This window comes from Podarcis filfolensis (genome assembly GCF_964270895.1).
Source record: "Podarcis filfolensis genome assembly, chromosome: 11".
NCBI lineage: Eukaryota > Metazoa > Chordata > Lepidosauria > Squamata > Lacertidae > Podarcis > Podarcis filfolensis.
The window spans coordinates 12,052,692-12,066,388 of NC_139613.1; the positions used below are offsets into that span (position 1 = coordinate 12,052,692).

Consider the following 13,697-nt stretch of genomic DNA (forward strand, 5'->3'; position numbering starts at 1 on the left):
TTGGCCTTGGGGTCCCACTCAGAAAAGGGCAGCCAGAACAAGGGACTGGATTGGATCAATACCCTGATGAGGAAAGGTTGCAACATTTGGAGATTTTTATTTTAGAAAAAAGAGTAAGTAAGAGGGAGCAGGGCAAAAATTCTGCATGGTATGGGCAAAGTAGGAGACATTTTTTTTGTCTTTCCACATAATGCTAGAGCTCATGTCCGTCCAGTGAAGATGGTTGTTGGAAGATTCAGGTCAGATAAAATAAAATGGCGGAGAGGCTTGGTGTGAATGTATGAGTAAGTTTACGCACGTGTCTGTGGTTCAGCAGCCTCGTGAAACAGACATAATTACAACTCTAACCATTGTTGTAAATACTTTGTGGATGTTGGAAGACTCTGGACACAAAGAAGGAAGTATTCATTCAATTAGTTAAATTATGGGATTCTCTGTCATAAGAGGTAGTGATGGTCTGCAACTTGGTTTGCTTTGGAAGAGGATTGCGTAAGTTCATGGAGGAAAAAGCCATTAACATTCTCACAGTGGCCAATCAGATGACTACAGGGAGCCTGCAAGCTGGACAGCACTCTACCTGTGATGGCCTGGTACTCGGGCTCAGATTCAGAACTAGAGGAGACTCAGTCTGCACCAGATCCTTTGCCTCAGGCATCATCTGAACCAAGTCTGGGGCCTGATCCTGAAGAGTTCCAGTCTGCACAGGTTCCCCTGCAACAAGCACCAGCTGGGCCGAGTCAGGGGATTACCTTGTTGCCTTCAGCTAGGCCATCACTTACAGCTGCTCCACTACCAGTTGGGTCAGGAGAGGCTGAGGCGGCCTCTGAGTCTAGTAACCCACCAACATCTCCCAAGCTGCAGAGACTAAGGTCTGAGAGAAGGAGAGACTTGAGTACTTGCAGGAGGAGTTCTCGCCTTCAGGCGAGACAGGGAGGTGGTGAGTCACTGGGGGACCAGGACCGGCCGTTACTCCGACAGAGATAAAAGGCTGTCGGACCCCGCCCCAGGTTGCGGGAGCAACATTGCTGTTTGTTAGAACCTGCCTGTGATCCTGTGCCTGACCTAGCCAGGTTTCCTGCCTTGACCCTGTTGGACTGACTCTTTGTGGAACCCTTGTATTCAGGACTGGACCTGGACCGCATTGCTCGGGTTTACCCCCAGGCCCAGCACACCTTCATGTCATGTCTGCAGACATCTTAGTAACACAGGGTTGGTCTGCCAACAGGCCAGGTGTCTGAAGCCATAGAGCCCATAGAGCCCATCCTTGGGGATCCTGCCATCTTCCATTCAGTGGACATGACCAAGTCATTGTAGACATCGCTAAGACAGGAATGCGAGCTTGCTGGGAGTGTGGGCTTGGGAGAACGCATCTTTGTTTGAGATTCTGTCCCGCCATACGATGCCCAACATCTTCCTAACACAGGGAACGTGGAAGGCATTGAGATGTCGCTCTTGGCAGTTGTAAGTTGTCCACGACTCACTTTGCTAAAGCAGCGTGCTCAACACCCAAGCCTGGTAGACCTTCATCTTGGTTTGGACGTTAGCATCACAATCTTCTATACCCTTCTGGAGAGGCAAGCCTTCAGCTGGGCAATCACTTACAGCTGCTCCACTACCAGTTGGGTCAGGAGAGGCTGAGGCGAGCTGCAGAGACTAAGGTCTGAGAGAAGGAGAGACTTGAGTACTCACAGGAGGAGTGCTCGCCTTCAGGTGAGACAGGGAGGTGGTGAGTCACTGGGGGATCAGGACTGGCCGTCACTCTGACAGAGATAAAAGGCTATCGGACCCCGCCCCAGGTTGCGGGAGCAACATTGCTGCTTGCTAGTACCTGCCTGTGACCCTGTGCCTGACTTAGCCTGGTTTCCTGCCTTGACCCTGTTGGACTGACTCTTCATGGAACCCTTGGATTTGGGACTGGATCTGGACTGTGTTGCTCGGGTTTACCCAGCACACTACCCACCTGTTCAGAGTCATGATGCCTCTGACAGTGGAGGTAGAACATAGCCATCATGGATAATAGCCAATGATAGCCTTGACTTCCATGAATCAGTCTAATCCTCTTTTAAAACTATCCATGTTGGTGGCCATCACTGCCTCCTGTGGGAGCAAGTTCCATAGTTTAATTATGTGCTGTGAGAAGGACTTTCTTTTACCTATGCTGAATCTTTCAACATACACCTTCATTGGATGTTCATGAGTTATAACGTTTTGAGAGTGGGAGAAAAGATTTTCTCTGTCTGCTTTCTCCATGCCATTCTTTTAACTCTTTTTAAATGAAGTTTTAAAAAAATAAAATCCTGACATTCCTTGTATAGCAAAGATGTGCCACATCTTTTCCTGATGATTTCTGCATTTTCCTGCAATCTGTCAGGGGCTGCGTGCTGATTGTGTGTGGTGCTAATGTCAGCAATGGACAAGGACAGAATATAAAGCATGCAGAGCCTCCATCTCCATTTCCACCAATCCTCCTTCCTGTTCCTTCCTTTTCCTCTCCACCCAGTGGGGCTGCGGTGGTAGGGGACAGGTTGCTCATGCTAGTGGGCTCCACTCCTTTCTTTCAAAAGGGCTTTCAGAATTAGGCTGGGAGCTACAAGTTGCCTGTACAGTGGTACCTTGGTTCTCAACTTGGAACCCAAACACTGCAAACCTGGAAGTAAGTGGTCCGGTTTACAAACTATTTTCGGAAGCTGAACATGCTCTGTTTTGAGTGTTACACTTCGGTTTTGAGTGCCACACTTCTGTTTTGAGTGTTATGTCTGTTTTTGCTATTTATTTTGTGCTTTTGTTTTTGCGGCTCTTTTTGTTTTGTTTTTGTGACTGTGTGGAACCCAGTTCAGCCACTGGTTGATTGACTGTGTGACTGCAGTACAATGTTTATTGCTTTCATTTTATGGATCAATGGTCTCGTTAGACAGTAAAATTCATGTTAAATTGCTGTTAAATTGTTGTTTTTAGAAGTCTGGAACGGATTAATCCATTTTGCATTACTTTCTATGGGAAAGTGCACCTTGGTTTTGGAATGCTTTGGTTTTGTAACAGACTTCCAGAACAGATTAAGTTTGAGAACCAAGGTATCACTGTTTGTGCCTCGAGCGCCCAAGCCACCCCCCCAAATAAATAACTTCACACTGACACATAATTTTAGTTTAAGTAATTGGGCAAATTTAAGCCACAACTTTATTGATTACAGCGTAGTGAGTGGTATTGGCCTTAGGCACTGGCAACAGACTATAAATTACTGCTGCCTCTCTGACAGGAAGTCTGGAAGGGTAAACACCAAACGAGGGAGCAACATCGATGAAGATCAAATGAAGCTCACCCCGGGGTTCCTGTGGTCATGGCATGGCCCTAGCCCCTCAAGCGAACTTCGGACGAGATCCAGGACCCCCAGATTCCAATACCAGAATACCCTTATTCATGGAGGAGCAGGTGATTGCCGCACCTCCCCTCCCACTCAGCTCCCCAGCCAATGCCTAATCTCCAAACCTTACAAAGTTGTTACGATTGTTAAGGGGGTAGGCAAAAACCAAATGGCCAGTGCCAATCTGCCACATGGAAAAAATTCCTACCCGGTCCCCATTCCAAAACAGGCACCCACACCATGTCCAAAGCAAGGCCAAGATGAGACAAACAAACAAACAAAACCCATAGGGATGGGAGGGCAGGTATTCGGTATCGTGAAGCAAGGGCCATTGGCCACGTTGCGCTTCCACTTTTATAGCCCCCCAATCACGCCTCCATAACCGGATTGGCTCAAGCAGCCTGGCGGGACTGTGGGGCCTCACTATACATGCCTGGCTCCACCCTAGGACCCTACCAAATAAGTTTTTGGGGATGTCCTGCGGCCCGTGTTCAACCAGGACCCTCTCTGAGGAGGATTCCATATACAGCTACTGTTTTGCTAGTGCTCTCATTCATACTTACTATGTTTATATCTTACTGCTCTATGATTTTATTTTTTAAAATGTTCATATTTTCACTTTTGGATATGGTTATTTTTATCTTGAAATTTTACCTGACTTGGATTTTTTTAAAGGAAAGCCTAGATATAATTTTTAACGTAAGTATTTTTACTGACCTTGTGTGATGGAAAGTAATTATATGAATTGAACCTTAGCTACTGAGTACAAGAAGGTTGAAAATTCATCATATGTGTCTGCAGCCCTGGTAGACTGGAATCCACTGTGTGCATATTTCACAATGCCATTTGCTATTGATACAGTTGTAAAAACTTTATAATTCAGACATTATGCATGGCTGCTTAAGAAATACAATTGCATTTTCTGTATCAAAAAATAAGCCAGGGATGCTACCCAGGAAATTAAAATCTAATCTGGTTTTCTAGCAACCATGAATATTCAAAATAATGAATATTGTTCCCTGGTTGAAAGCTGACAAACAGGACTGATTCCCCTCACCCCTCCTTGTCTCCTTTGATGATGGGAAAACTCATTAGAAATGTGATGTTATTAGCAGTTTCTCTTGAATTGCAAATTTTTATCATACTATAACTAGTATTATGGTAATGATGAAATTAAATTAAATTAGCATATCATATACCATACAGCAAAAGTGTTAATACATTATAGTAATACAAGACAACAGATAATTGCCAGCTTAATAGGAATTTGTCCTCCGAAAAGATAATCTGGCTTAAGTCTTCCTCCTCTGTGCTTGGAAATAATGTTGCTCGTATTGATTCATTTTGCAAAGCTAATCACAGGTTATACTTATGCAAATGAAGATGTTGTCCCCACTGTTACATAATCAATGTGGTTATCCAAGCTTTGCCCAGACACATCAAAGGTCTGGTCAGTTTTGAAACATGATGCATCATGAAAACCTATATTAGATATGGTTGCAGTTGAATGGCTGCTGTTATAGATCCAAGGTGCTGGAGTTTGTAGGTGCAAGTCACCCATAATTCTTAGAATTAGTAGAAGTTAGAATTAATCAAGTTTGATTAAACTGTGTCAAACACCAACATACCTGGGTTTTGCTTGTGCTAGTAAGCTACCCTAGCCTGGCAGAGCTAGCTGAGTTTAAGCCATTAAGGCACAAAGACCAGTGATGGCCCATGAAGGAAGCCATCAAGAGATAGTGAACACTGCCAGACAAGGAGGGGAGGGACCGCTCCTCCAGCTATATATAGTGGGCAGAGGCCAGTGCCAGGTTTAAGTGCCAGCATTGAATGATGTAGGCTGGAGGAAATCGTTTTCTCTGGGCTGTCGGCGAGAAGGAAAGGGAGAGCAGAACACGATGTGTCAATTTTTTTTGTCGATATATATATATATATATTTGTGATATATATACATTCATGCTGACTAAGATCTTTTTCTCCCTGTTTTGTTTTTGCAGTTCCACCATGGTTTATCAATCATCCTTCAAATCTCTATGCCTATGAAAGTATGGACATCGAGTTCGAATGCTCTGTTTCTGGAAAACCGATTCCTACAGTGCAATGGATCAAGAATGGAGAAGTCGTCATTCCTAGTGATTATTTTCAGATAGTGGTAATCATTATTTGTTTTTACCATTATTCCAAAACAAGGAAACAGACAATTCAATGGGCTCTGTAAAAGGTTCTACCAAAAGTAGACTTAGTTTTAGCTTTAGTTTTCCTTTAGCTCCTGGATCCTTCAAGCTTCCCCAGTTTTCTTCCAGGTCCCTTGCTATTTCCCTCCATCTGCCTTCGGCTGCAGCAACTGTTTCCCCTGTCCTGTTCTGAACCTGGTCCTTTAATATACACCAGCCAGACTTCTCTACCTGGTCACTTGGGTATACTCATTAAAAAAAGAACACTCCCCATCAATAGCTAAAGGAAGCTATGGCAGCACACTAACAGCAAAAGAAAATCAGCTTAGTCGATCAAAAGCCTATGAGTAGAAGGTACGTTTTTACCTGGTTCCGAAAAGATGTCAGCAAAGGTGGCAGGTGGATCTCAGTGGGGAAAACATTCCACAGATGAAGAGCTACAACCGGAAAGGCCTCTCACCTTCTGAGACTCCCTCAGAGGGAAGACCTGGAGAAGGGCTTCAGAAGAAATACCTAGGGCACCTTCAAAGATGCTACAAATATGTGTAGCAGTGGGCAACCTGTCTGTTCAGGAAACTTGTCTGTCATCACTCACTGCTTGTTGAGGAACCCTTAAAATGTTTCTGGGGTACTTCAAGGATCCCCAGAGCACAGCTGAAAAAAAACCCTGCCACAGACCACTGGTCTTTAATGACTCGTTACTGAGCCCTATCTAATGTGAAACACAACAACAGCACTACTATCATACAAAGTGGTTAAAAAGAAAAAGCAATTAAGTGAGAACTCAGGTGTATTTTTGTACTAAAGGTGGGCCCCAGGTGAGGAAATTTCGAAGACTATTGCATCATAGAATTATAGGAAGGGTCAAGAACTGGATCAGGCTAGTGGGCTACTTTGCAAAACGCCCTCCATAGACCCACTATGACAGGTGGGTACCAATCACTTGGCATCCTAATAACACCTACCCCACAGTTGAACAGCTCTTAACATTAGGCGGTCAAAACAGGTGTGTCCCATCCTGTCATAACATTCCAGACTTTCTCCCCCACTGATAGATCTCTTGCATAAAGCACTTTGATACAGGAAATCATGGATAATGTACAATGGAAGTTACACCTAAGGCTACACCTAAGCTTTATTGTATGCCTGCCCATACATTACGTGGAATATGTGGAGTTGTCTTCAGTTCAGAAGTAGTTAACTGATGCTTTATAAAAAAATTGTGGCCATTGGATAATCCACCCTGCCATAATGACTTTTATTTTAGAGGTTTAGCAATCTCATGCATATAGATCAGCTTGCCCTTTCCTAATTAATGTTCCTTCTATTAAGTGAAATTGACAATGATTATCTAAATTAAACATGTTCCAGTTAATAAAAAGGCATGGGCGCTTTCCCCGCTTTTCATTCAGAGAGGAAGATTTACTCAGTTATAGGAGCATCCAAGTTCACACAACTTTACCCACCATTGCTGTTTATAATAAAGACAATCAGGCAGGCTTTGCTCAGCTTGCCAAGAGACAGACATTTTCATTAAGTAATTGGGAAAGGGCAGGTTCCCTTTTTGTTCTTTTTTTCCAAAACTGCCCAGGGAAGAAAGACTTTTAATAAGAGAATCATTCTAGGCAGAACATTTTTATTTATTTCTTCTCCTTTTTTGTGGTGCCAAAGACTCTTCCTTAGAAGCCAAAGTTTTACAGCATCATTTAGTTCTGCCTGCCAACAGCACCTCCAGATGAAACCCTGCCCGGATGCAGCTGAAACGAAATGGCCTCCTTCCCTTTGTGGCTGCCTGTAACCTGGGAAGGGTTGACCTTCAAATCCTTTCACTTGCCTGGAAAAGTATTTAAAAACACCCACACAAATCCACCGAATCTTCTGCCACTAAGTGCACCCATTATGCAATGCAGACCCCTCTTGATGTTGATTCTACATGTTGCATAAAGTGTTTGCACTGCCCTTATGTGCGGCCGCAGTATTACTATTAGTTAATCAAATGTCCTGGTAGCAGGGTGAGCAAACCAAGTCAGCACATTATTTAATGTATGTGCATTTTATTACAATCCTCTAGGGAGGAACTGGCGGGCATGAGTGAATACCAGCATACCTTAAAGAGGATGCTTTTTTGGATGGCTTTAAAAGAGGATCAAACAAATTCAGGGAGGTAAAGGCTTTCAGCCATGATGGCTCTACTCTGCCTTAATGTTTGAAGGCTATTTGCTTTTTACTATCAGTTGTTGGAAACCGCAGGAGGGCAGAGTACTCTTGCCCTTGGGTCTTGCTTGTAGGATTCCCATAGGCATCTGGTTGGCCACTGGGATGACAGAGTGATGGATTCATCCATGCTTCTGACTTCCAGTTGCTGGAAACCTTCCACACGACTCTTTCCCCTGTTTTAGCCATATCCATGTTGCTGGTGGTGCTGGCTTCTAAAACATTACTGAAGGAGGCTGGCACTAAAAGGGTTTTGCCTGGGGGCTGGGTTTCAATAGTGGCAGCAGTAATAAACTGCTTTAACTACAATAATCTCTCAGCGGCGTGCAAGAAATACAATACAGAAAATGTAAAAATTGGTCCAGACTTTTGCAGTTCCACCTCATGTGGATCGGGATTACCTGTCTTCAGAGGATCAACAGCAATGCATGGCCGAAGCGCAAAAAAAGATGGGCTTGTGGACAGATAGTCTTGCAGTGTGGTGATAGGGCAGGCAACCTTTGTCATGTGGGTGGCAAGGAAAGGTAAAAATTGGCTGAAAGGGGTTGGCTGGACAAAAGAGAAAATTGGTGGCAGGAAAAAAAGGACCTGTGACGTATCTACTTTCAGTTCTGGCCATACTCATTGTTGGTGCTAGGCCTATCAACCTTTTTGGCTCCAAATAATAATAATAATAATAATAATAATAAATTTATTTATACCCCGTCCATCTGGCTGGGTTTCCCCGGCCACTCTGGGCGGCTTCCAACCAAATATTAAAAACAATACAGCATCAGATCTGCCAACCACTAGCATCAGACCTGCACACTATTAGCCAATGAACCCAGCTGGTTACTGGCCCCAAGGGAATGCAGCCTTGAACAGAGGTAGTGGCCTGTGGGGATGGGTGGCTCCTTGCACCTGGCCTCCCAACAGAAGTCATTACCTCTTAGAATCTTAGACTTGTAGAGTTGGAAGGAAGGGACCCCGAGGGCCAACTAGTCCAACTCCCTGCCATGCAGGAAACTCAAGGAGATGATCACAGATGGTCATTCAACCTCTGCTTAAAAACCACCAAGGAAGGAGGACCCACAGCCTCCTGAGGGAGTTCGTTCCGCTGTTCCACCTCTTAGCAGGAGGCAGAAGAGGGTGAGGCAGCAGGTGGCTGACGCCATGTGGGTGCCCCAACAGAGTCCACCTGGCATACCTACCCATCTGCTTGCAAAATGCCAGTGTCCTCACCCCTCCCTATAAGCAGTAGCTACTCTGCAATGGGAGGTCAGGTACAAGGAGCCCCCCACTCCCTGCTGGCTGTTACTGCTATATAGAAAAGAAGTTTCCCCATAGCTTATCTCACTGAAAACATTGAGGAAACTGTAAAACTGAAGTGTGCCTCCAATTTTAATTCAAAAGAGGAAGAAAAAAAACCCTGTGAAGTTTGTGAGGCACAGCTCTAGGTAATTGCTTCTGCTTCACCCCCTCTCTTTAGGGTGGCAGCAACCTGCGGATTCTGGGCTTGGTAAAATCAGACGAAGGCTTCTACCAGTGTGTAGCTGAAAATGATGCTGGGAACGCTCAAACCAGTGCACAGCTCATCATCCCTGAACCTGGTAAGATGCAAGAGACATAAATAATTGTTTGCTTTGTTTTAATTAATATGGTTAGCAGAGCCTTGGACCATGTGACTAGCGGTGGAACATATGCCAGCGTTGCCCAGGGTGGGCACACTCCCAAGGGGGGGCGGGGCACGGAGGATGCCTTCCCAGGTGCAGGATAGCCGCTCGGGTGCACAGAGCGGCATGCACGCCCTGCAGCCGAGGGTGGAGCAAGTTGCCCACAGGGGCAGAGCGAGCCGCTGGTGGTGGACATTCAGCATGCTACCAGCCCGTGACTCCCAAGCCTCCCCCAACTGTCAAAACAAAGGGGGGAGGGGGGAATGCCACCGGTAAAGCAGTGCATCTCCCCCCTTCCCCCGACAGCTCAGGGTAGGCTTGGGAGTTGCAGGCGGGAGGCACACCAAATGTCTCCTGGGGCGGTTCGCCCCCACTGCACCCCACTTCCTCCGCCCCTGCGTATGGCTTACACCAGCTCCTGCATTTTTTGCTTGGGTTCTTACTATTGTGGTCATCAGTCTATAGCAGGCGTGGCCAACTCCCAAGGGTCTGCGATCTGCTCACAGAGTTAAAAACTGGCAGAGATCTATCCCCTTTTGGGGGGTTCAGGTCAAAGTTCTTGAGCTTTTTTTTAGGAAGGAGGGCCTTGTTTTTTGGGCTGCAGGGCAAAGTTTTTGAGCTTCTTTGGGGGGAGCCAGTGATCCACCAATGATCTACCACTGACGTCACGATCTACCTGTTGGACATGCCTGGTCTATAGCGATACTGGCGAGTAATCATTCGTTGTTGTGTATCACCCGTTTCCATTGGGACAGAAGAGCCCTAGGCTGGGCCCTTGAATGATGCTAAGCAGATGCCACATGTGCTGAAGGAAATGTCATTCTCCTCCATGTCCCACCCCAGCAAAAGGTGTGCGGAATCACATCTCTGGGTTGTGTCTGACTAATTCTACTCAGAGTAAGCCCATTGGAATCCATGAAAACGACTAACTTAAATGCATTTTTAAATGGGTCCATTCAGAGTAGGACTTGGTGACATACAACCTTCATCTCCTTTTTAGTTGGTGGTTTTGCTATTTGTGCTGACCTAGGAGGTGGCGTAGACAGGACAATTAGAGGAAGCCCATGGAAGAAGACAGGTCCATGGTGGCTGGTGCCCTTTGATAGGCTGGTGGATGGAAGGAGACGCCAAATATGGTCCTGAGTGTCCCACCTGCAAATGTTTCATTACCTGAAGGGGGCATGTGCTTCCTTGCTGCATGCTGTTGTTTAAAGTGTTTGCATTACAAAGAAAGTGAAAGATCAGTCATATGCTGAAATGTAGGCTTTGATGGGGACGGATGTTGTTCTTTAAAGAGGAGGTGGTGAAAAAGAAGCCATGTTTAGTGAACAGAACACAGGTACTCTGCTGAAACTCCTTCTGTGGGTCTGACCTTCATAGAAAGTGTGTCATATTTTTGCTGTCCATTTGCATTCTCACCTTATTGTTATTCTGGAGGCAGAATAATCTTGGCTATCTGACAGAAACCGAAGGTAGAAAAGTAAAAGTTAAATAAATGCATTTTTAAAAAAATAAAAATAAACCATCCTTATGAAAACAGATGGGGAGACAGGGGCAAGTGGCTAATTCCACCATAGCCTTTCTCTTTATCTCTTTAACTTTGACCCTAAAAATAATCTGTGTTCCTAACCTGTCAATCTTCAATTACATGCATACAAATGCAAATCAGGGGCTGATTCACACAGGTATTATGGCAGAGGTGGGGAACCATTTTTGAGGTTCATGGGGCACGTTCTATAGGTGAGTGGGGGTCAGCGACAAAAGTTGGTGGAGTAATGGATGTGACTCTCACCTTTGTACAGCAGATTTTATTCCAGCCATGCAAAAGTTAAAGGGCGTGTGCCATGATTCTTTCATTTTTCTAGGACAAAGACATTCCAATGCAATCTTGCTGTTGATCAAATCTGTGTTTCTTTGTGCATGTCATTTGATATCCTGCCACTGAGATTCATATGCAGCAGTTGTTTTATTATTAACAATGTGATTATGATCTGACATATTGCAAGTCACATTGTACCTATGATAGCTTTCAGCATTCTCTGATGTTTCTATTTCTGCATTTTTGTACATCCAGAAAACCATTTAGGGTTGTCAACATTCACATTACCTTTAAGTGCTGATATTCACCTAGCTTTCAGACAGTCACTGTAAATGGTATATTTATATGTTATGATATAAAATAATAAATAAGCAACATATGGAAAGGGATACTTTAGGAATTAATTATTTGCAAATTCCAATATGAACAGACCTGGTCCATGACTCCCTGGACTGAGGGTAGCTGAATCTGGCAATCTGGGTTTCTAATTTTTCCCATCTTAAATGCAGTTAATATTTCCACATCATTTGAGGATTCTTTTTTAATAACATGAAAAAGTTACAATGAAAATTCATCAACACTTTAATGTGATTTCCTTCTAATATTCACATTTTTATGCAATTTTACACAATATACACATTTCCCCAAAACAGTTTAATATAACACATTTTTTTGCATGCTATAGTCACTGATATACACATTTCTATGTATGAATTGCCCTAATATATACATTTTTGAACATGGTATTTGGCTTGAGAACTGCCTTGTAAAATTTGAAGAAGTGAATTTCAGTTAACATATATTGGAAAGTGTGAGATAGGTCAGTGTGCCTTAAAATACAAAGTTCATCCAATTGCTTCACAACCTTGAACTAATGTGCAGATTGGAACACGGTTACCCTGCGGATTTTTCACTTCTCCAGATTTGGCAATTTGCCAAAGCAGTGCTTAAAACTGTGCATGTTTAGGATAAAATAAATTTAAGATTCATTATGTGGGAGAAAAATGCATTTAAGTACAAATTTGTGCAGTTATCTTTTTATTCACCCACCACCATCACACACATAGAGTAATGCATAAATAGAACATAATGGACTTAAAGGTAAAGGGACCCCTGACCATTAGGTCCAGTTGTGGCCGACTCTGGGGTTGCGGCGCTCATCTCGCTTTATTGGCCAAGGGAGCCGGCATACAGCTTTCGGGTCATGTGGCCAACATGACTAAACCGCTTCTGGTGAACCAGAGCAGCGCACGGAAATGCCGTTTACCTTCCCGCCAGAGTGGTACCTATTGATCTACTTGCACTTTGACATGCTTTCAAACTGCTAGGTTGGCAGGAGCAGGGACCGAGCAACGGGAGCTCACCCCGTCGCGGGGATTTGAACCGTCAACCTTCTGATCAGCAAGTCCTAGGCTCTGTGGTTTAACCCACAGCGCCACCCGCATCCCAATAATGGACTTATGTGAGTGCAAAACTCACATGGACCAGAAGTGTACTGATCCACCCACACCTTGTCCCTCCCCATTGGTGCCTTGAAGTTCAGCTGTTCCTGCTCGTAATTCTACCTGTCACCTGTGCTCAGAAAGATGACCTTCCTCTTAAGAACTGCTGTGTGTGTCACACACTTCACTTTTGGCAAGCCTACAGTTTGTGTGTGTGGCTGTTTTACATGGAAGTCTGGTTCCCACATTCAGCTTCTGCTCTTTTACACAGATGCCAACCCAGTGGGGGAGCGATAGAGGCCATCTTTTGTGATAGAGTCATTTAATTCATCACTGGGAACAGCCTAGAGGAAGTTGTATAATTCATTGCAGTTGCCACCTAGATGTTTGAGTGCTTGACAGCAAATTGCTGTTCTTTGGGTGTGCATTTTTTTTTAAAAAAAGTTTGGCGTTGGACTAGAATGAAAGCAAACACAAATGAAGACAAAATCCTAAAGAGCTATGGGGACGCCATTGTAAACTGTCTCCATTCTCCCCCTTATAAATGATGGATTGCTTTTCCCTGGCTATTTAATCAGATCTTCAAACAATGCCACTCTGATTCCTCTGAGATGTTGAGAACGGCGGCATGCACAGATGGTGGGGGAACCCGGTATAAATACAAATTGAGCCCTGGACTTCACCACACTGAGAAGAACATAGCCCTCTCTGTTTTAAAACCTTGTCAATAAATGGACACCATCCCTGTCTCACACGGCATGAGGGCTGCATTCCCCAGCTGTTCTGTTTGAGCCTGTCCACAGGCCACAGACGGGGTGTTACCCCTAGCAACTGCGACAAATCTGTTTGGTGCTGAAATACAGACAATAGCCTATTAAAGCCACCCCTTGCTGTCGGTGGATATTTATAGGAGCCTAATGAACTTTTGATAGAGTCTTCTGAGTGGTGGCCAGTTCCTCCTTTTGCAGATATTCAGTCTTCCAATTCCAAGTCTAGACTAATTGGCTGGAGTTTAGGTTCACAAAGCCTCTCCTC

General features: G+C 44.5%; 1 protein-coding gene across 3 annotated transcripts in view; it reads left to right on the top strand.

Moving 5' to 3' along the window:
* DCC (DCC netrin 1 receptor) overlaps nucleotides 1-13,697 on the top strand; it is a gene marked incomplete at its 5' end in the record, with an annotated part of 927,493 nt that overhangs the window by 588,688 nt on the left and 325,108 nt on the right. For all 3 annotated transcript variants that reach the window (XM_083575505.1, XM_083575506.1, XM_083575507.1), the window contains 2 exons: nucleotides 5,359-5,513; nucleotides 9,218-9,338. In XM_083575505.1, coding sequence (XP_083431631.1) covers nucleotides 5,359-5,513; nucleotides 9,218-9,338 — 276 coding nt within the window. The remainder of the gene's footprint in view (nucleotides 1-5,358; nucleotides 5,514-9,217; nucleotides 9,339-13,697) is intronic.